This window comes from Vidua macroura, chromosome 1 (genome assembly GCF_024509145.1).
Source record: "Vidua macroura isolate BioBank_ID:100142 chromosome 1, ASM2450914v1, whole genome shotgun sequence".
Lineage (NCBI taxonomy): Eukaryota > Metazoa > Chordata > Aves > Passeriformes > Viduidae > Vidua > Vidua macroura.
In genome coordinates, this window is record NC_071571.1 from 122,613,339 (window position 1) to 122,619,338 (window position 6,000).

A 6,000-nucleotide genomic window follows, 5' to 3' on the forward strand; every position below is an offset into this window, starting at 1 on the left:
TTTGGTATTTCAAACTTGAGCATGAAGATCTGTGACCTGGAGTGTTTTCAGCATCGCAGGATAAAATCAGGTTGTAAGCTACCTTCAGCTGTGACAAGTAGATTCTGTGTTCTTACAGAAACATTCCAGTCAAAACTGGACAGCCTTTGCCAGCAATTGACTCATGTTTGGTGTCCCCCTGACTCCAGGCCTGTGCATGGCTCTGTGCTCTTGGAAAACCATGCAGTGCTGCTTCTCCAGCAGAGACTGTGGGGAACAGCCTGGGAGAAGGTGGCAGAGAGACTCTGGGAGTCAGATATGGGAATTACCAGCTGTAATGTTACTGATTTTTGAGTTTGTTCCCACTAAGTGTAATTGTGATAGATACGTCTTTGAAGGTGGTATCTGGCATCATGCAAGACATGACTGGTTCTACTCAATAACATCAGATGATTGCATTCAGCTCCATTTGAAATACATCATCTAATTACATTCCTCCAGATTTCTGGTGTATTCTTAAAGCATGGTGAGCTGTGTAAGAAATTTATTATGAAAACCAGTGAGAGGTACTGACTACCATAAAAATAAAAGGATGGACTTGGTTTTCATCAGTTGTGGATTTTTCTCTTCTTTAATATGTGCAGGAAACTCTGTGTTTGAAATTATGCCTTTAAAAATCTTACACTTGATGAGTCAACTAAACTTGCTCATTACGTACTTCTGGTAGTCATAATGTCATTTCACTTCCCCATTTCACACAGTTTTCTCTTTAATTTTTCACTCTTGGCTTGAACCGCATTGTCTGGGGAAAATGTAACAACAAAAAGCAGGAATTCTTTTTCTTAACATAATTTAGTGTAATGATAACTGACAGTGCTGCAGTAGGATTAACAAAGATTGCAGAGAATTTGATAAATAACAGAACTTTCCCCGAAGACATGTGACTGACGATGACTGTGCTGAATTTTCTTCCTCTTTCTCTCAAATGAAGTTTTATACCATCGAATACTGAGCAAAAAAAGTAACTATGTTTGGACTCCTTTTGTTCATTTTATTCACCCCTGGAGTCAGTGAATTAATTTGTACATCATCAGATCTTGAAATGTCGTATACTTTTTGTGGTAAGTAAAAAAATAGGTAATCCTTTTGTTAAATTTGCAGGATAATTACTGTAGTCTGAGGGATTGTGAATTTTCTTTCAAATTTGTTTCTTTGAGGAATACAGAAAAATAAAACATAAATATATTTCTGTTATTAATCACCCTGTTATAAGAATTTTATTTCATAGGCATAAATTTTACCACAATGCTGGTTCCAGCAGCTAGGAGAGAAAGAATTTTATTCTCACATAAAGTAGGCATGTTTTTGTTCAGGAAATATTAGAAGATAATGGATTTAAACTCGTTTTGCAAGTACTCTGTTGTATAAATTATACCTATTGAGTTAACCAGTATGTTACAAAGAAAAGCTTGAAGAATGTGGAAAAAAGAGGGAATGCCTTATTCTGCCAGGCTGCAGTACCAATCAGGTTCTGAGACAGCATGGTGTGTCCCTTCTAGCCCTGTCTGTGTCATGGACTGATATTTTTTGTATTTTAAAAATACAAGGTGGGTCAGTCACAGAGTAAATCTACTGAAAGGTTCATTTACATTACCTGGAAAATATGCTGGTGCATTAAAAATATTTTTAGCTCTTGTCAGGTTGATTAGCATAAGTAGGGATATTTTCAGTGAAGACCATGCTGGTTTAGTGCTAATAAAAAGTTTGTATATCTTGAAAAGAGAAACAAAGGTACTTTTGTCTCTTTTTTGTGTGCAAAATATCATCAACCAAAAATTTACTTCTCTTTACTTAAAGAAATATTATACTGGTTTTGCCCTCTGAATGTAAAAATAATTAATAATATAATTAAAAACATATTTAATATTTACCACATATATTATATAGAATAATTTTATAGCATGTAACTTAAATACATTTTAAAATATGTATGTGGTTTTTGTGTGTATAACTGTATATTGTTATTATTTTTATGGAGAAGCCTATTCACACTATCAATGTGAAATGCTTTTTTACTGTAGATTCTACAGATCATGCTTTCATGTTTAATCTGACACCTTGCAGCATGACAAAGAAACCTGTCTGGAAGGCTGCTCTTACCTGGATTCCAAGTGAGTCTCTCTTAACTAGACAATTATATTCTGGAAATGCTGAAAATGAAGTACAACTGAAAAACTGACACTTCATCCTAAATGCCAAGTGATTTAGGAAATTGGTTTCTGGGGTTAAAAATGGAGTGGATAAAATATAGCAATGGACAGAAATGATGACTTGAGAAAAGGAGTTTTACTTGGAGCAGTTACCAGAGCCCTGCATGCAGACTATCACTATACATACAAATCTGTGACAGTTTAGGTGTATGTACATTTTGGTCTTCTGGCCTGGAGAAGATCCAAGTCTTTTAAAGGAGAGAGAGTATTATCAGGCTGTTGAACTGTGGCAGGACTTCTACAGAGAATATGTGTGTTTCAGAAGCTGGAAATGGTGCTGGATTTTGTGTGCAAACCTAACTGCGATCTTTAAGCCCAGTTTTAAGCCAGCAAGCTCAGTTATGAAATGTTTAGGATCTGGCTGTATCATAAAGTTCCCCTTCTGCACTAAGTTTTCTTCCCTAGAAAGACATCTTTGTGATGCATTCATGATAATTTGTTTGTAACACCTACTTAAAACTAAGGTCTTCATTTGAGCACGTGTTTAGGTTAGCTGTGGAGCTGAATGAACTCTGTTTTCCTTACTGAAGAAATTAAAACTTACTTTGAAATTGTTCTCTCAGGTATTTTTTAAGACTAATTTTTTGTTCTTGTTAAAAACAACAATAGCTTTTTTCTTTTTTTTCTGGAAGTAGCAGTTTTCAAGATATATGCCTTTTTAGTTTTGGGGGAGTCTTACAAATACACAAGTATTGGTATTTTGTCAAAATCTAGTTTTTTTCTAAACAGCATGTCTCCATATATGCTTTTCCTCCCCACCACTTACCATTTGCTTACTTGCAATGTTTTAATTAGGAAGTGACATCCACTTTTTGAAGATTGTCTTCAATGTCTGGTACGATGGTGCCAAAGCACTCCTCTGGAAAGAAATCCTCTGCAGTGGAGCTGACGATGAATACTCAGTGTGTGGAACGCTGAAAGGAGGTTGGTGTGAAAATACATGGTGCAATCAACCCATGCAAACAGATTTTTATCTCCACAATCTAGACCTTGCTTGGCAGGCAGCAGACCTTAGAGCAGGCAATTCTCCAGTGCCAGAACCCTGTTGAAGTAGAGAATATCCAAATTCTTTATTTTAACATCCTTGTACTGCAGTTTCCATCTCCATAAATGAGGACTATGACTATCCTTCATCTGATTATGACACTTATTCTGAACATCTCTAAAATGACATGGAAAGATTGCATTTGACTTGACTGAACAGGAAACTTGAGAGGCACTGTGGGCACTACTAATATCCAGAACAAAATTTATTTAGATATGTGTCTGGATGGGTTTTAAAAGAGATTTTATACACCTACATATGATGATTTTTTTTTTTTCAATAGAGAAGAGTCAATCCTTTGGTAGGGGCTAACAAGTGTTAACCCGACAGGCTCAGATTCAGGGAATTCAGGCAGGATGTCACACTAAAGGCCAAAAAGACCTGTAAGGAGGTCAAAATACAGTCTGTTTTCCATTCTTTAAAAATCAGTATCAGCTCTCTTCAGTTACCATTCGAGTAAACTACTATTGCAAGTTAAATTACTGGAGTTATCACAGTAGGATTTGTCTGGAGGAGATGTTGCAGGAGCATTGTGGCTAATGTCTATTTTATAATGTGGTTTCAATAAAAAGTCAGAGCTCTGAGAGAAGAACCAGATGAGGGCTTTATCAGTGAAAGAGTAAATGACACTGGCAACTGCTGCTGAGAGATATGCCATATTGCTTTGAAGTTATTTAGGCAGTCTGATTGATGGCTTTATGGTTAAGTAACTCTTTGTATTATAATTATCTCTGTTTTTCAGAAACACTTGCATCAGCATTTGACATTAAAGGCTCAAGAATAGTATTTCCAAAGGTACTTTTCAACGTTTTGTGTAATAGTAAAATCACATACTTACAGGTATATTTTTTTCTGAAGAGAGATGTTCACCCAAACTGTAGAAAACAGAAGAGAAAATGTCAGAAAACTTTCTTATAATAGAAGCGATGACACTAAAATGGTAGCATCTCTGAAATGCTAGATGTTCTAAGGTTGTTATTCCTCTATCATTCCTCCTTTATTTTATAAAGGAAAAGACCAAATTAATCAGTTAATGTCACCTTAATTATTCCATTTTGTTTGGTAAATTATTCTCTTTCCTTTTACCTGTTTGAGTAAATCCATTCATATTCCTTCTGCCCATTTCATTCTTTTATATTTTCTTCACATGCTGCTCTCTTACTCCATGAAACCATTTTCAAAGGTTTGAAGAGGGATAACAATATCTAAAAAGTATAAGCAGCGCTCTACTGTTAAACCACGGGCAGCACCAGTCCTCAGGTTAAGCCATTCTATCTCACATTCTATCTCTCATTCTATCTGACAACTGCCTCATCAGTTGTCTGAGCTTTTCCAAGACCCTTATTAACCCTATTAATCCCTAAAAATGTCACTAAGGAGCTCCTACTGGTCCAAAATCTCTACCATCCCCCTTAGCTCATGGGCTTCCAACAGTCCAACACCTCTTGCAGCCCCAGAGCTAGTAATGGACAGGAACATCCTCTGCCATGAGCTGTCCTCATATCGATGAAGAGCTTATGGTAGACCTGACACTTCCTGATGGGACCCTGCTAGACCAGGAAATGCTGTTCCTCATTAGTCCAGCCATGAGAAGAAAGTTGAATACTGTTTTATTTTTATGCACTCATATACCTGACTATACCTATGAGAACAGTCCCTAATGGCAATCTATTTTTTTCAGTTCTAACATAAATCACCAGAACCATTCCAAGAGCCACTTAGGCAAGAGCAGACAGTATTGTGGACTAATTGTCTTTTTTTTTTTTTTTTTTCTTGCTTGTTTTAGGGCAATTATAGTGTTGTTGTGCGAGGATTCTCTGATGATTCTGAGAATAATATGATCATATGCTTGAATTTCACCATGATAGTAAAACAAGATACTTTCTGAGTGCAACAAACTTCTCAAAGAATTCCAGAACATGGAGGTCACTTCTGTAAGCAACTAGCTTACAGAAGCAATCCAAGCTCTGAAATAATATGCATTCTGAATTTCCTGAAGCAGAATACATCATGTGCTGTCTGGGAAGCTTTATGATGTATAGTCTTACTCATTTGTAGCACAGCCATAATCAGTTGCTCAGCCAGTGTGCACCAAATCTTTGGGAATCAGCCATCCTGATTAATCCACAGAATTACCCTGACTCGATGTCAGGCTGGTCTTGCATTTTAGTGCTGTGCCTTGAGTTACAATAAAGTTGATCCTTCAGGCTGAGCTAAAGTAATCAAGAAGTTTTGAAGTTTTGAAGTGCAAGAATCAGAAGTTCATCAGTATTCAATTTAAAATAACACAGCAATTGAATTTGGGAATCCTGCTGAGAGGTGGTGGGGGTATTTTTTTTGTTTGTTTGAGTTTTTTCTTCTTTTCTTATAACAATAAAACTTGTTTGTACAATCAATTTAAGAGATGGTTTTTATTCTCCTGTTATTTTCTGATGTTTCTTCAGATGTTTCATATTGTTCTGCTCTGTTTATACCAAGCTGAAACAGAGGAGTAATAATTTGTTATGTGGTAGTAGCTGATGAGGACAAAATCCAACGTGGAACACGTTTCCAGTTACACTGATATAGTACAGCTGAATTTAGCCATCCAGAGCTGCAGCTGCAATCCCTAGAATGTTTTTAGCTCTTGCTCAGAGTCCAAGGGGCAGAGGCTACACAAGCTGTGTCCTTCAGAAGCAGGAGGATGGTGTCACACAACAGGTTGAT

General features: G+C 36.5%; 1 protein-coding gene across 1 annotated transcript; it reads left to right on the top strand.

Annotated features, from left to right (window-relative positions):
• Positions 1 to 747: 747 nt before the first annotated feature.
• On the top strand, positions 748 to 5,690 carry LY96 (lymphocyte antigen 96). The gene is made up of 5 exons (XM_053983778.1): positions 748 to 1,100; positions 2,061 to 2,150; positions 3,045 to 3,173; positions 4,037 to 4,089; positions 5,081 to 5,690. The coding sequence occupies exons 1-5, from the start codon at positions 1,007 to 1,009 to the stop codon at positions 5,180 to 5,182; spliced, it is 468 nt and encodes a 155-aa protein (XP_053839753.1). The 5' UTR covers positions 748 to 1,006; the 3' UTR covers positions 5,183 to 5,690.
• Positions 5,691 to 6,000: the final 310 nt, after the last annotated feature.

What these genes read in the sequence shown, in the direction of transcription:
- LY96 (XM_053983778.1), top strand. Translation starts at nt 1,007, where the DNA reads ATGTTTGGACTCCTTTTGTTCATTTTATTCACCCCTGGAGTCAGTGAA. An exon ending in AATGTCGTATACTTTTTGTG is followed by an intron (nt 1,101 to 2,060) that starts GTAAGTAAAAAA and finishes TTTTTACTGTAG; the next exon opens with ATTCTACAGATCATGCTTTC. An exon ending in GTGTGGAACGCTGAAAGGAG is followed by an intron (nt 3,174 to 4,036) that starts GTTGGTGTGAAA and finishes TCTGTTTTTCAG; the next exon opens with AAACACTTGCATCAGCATTT.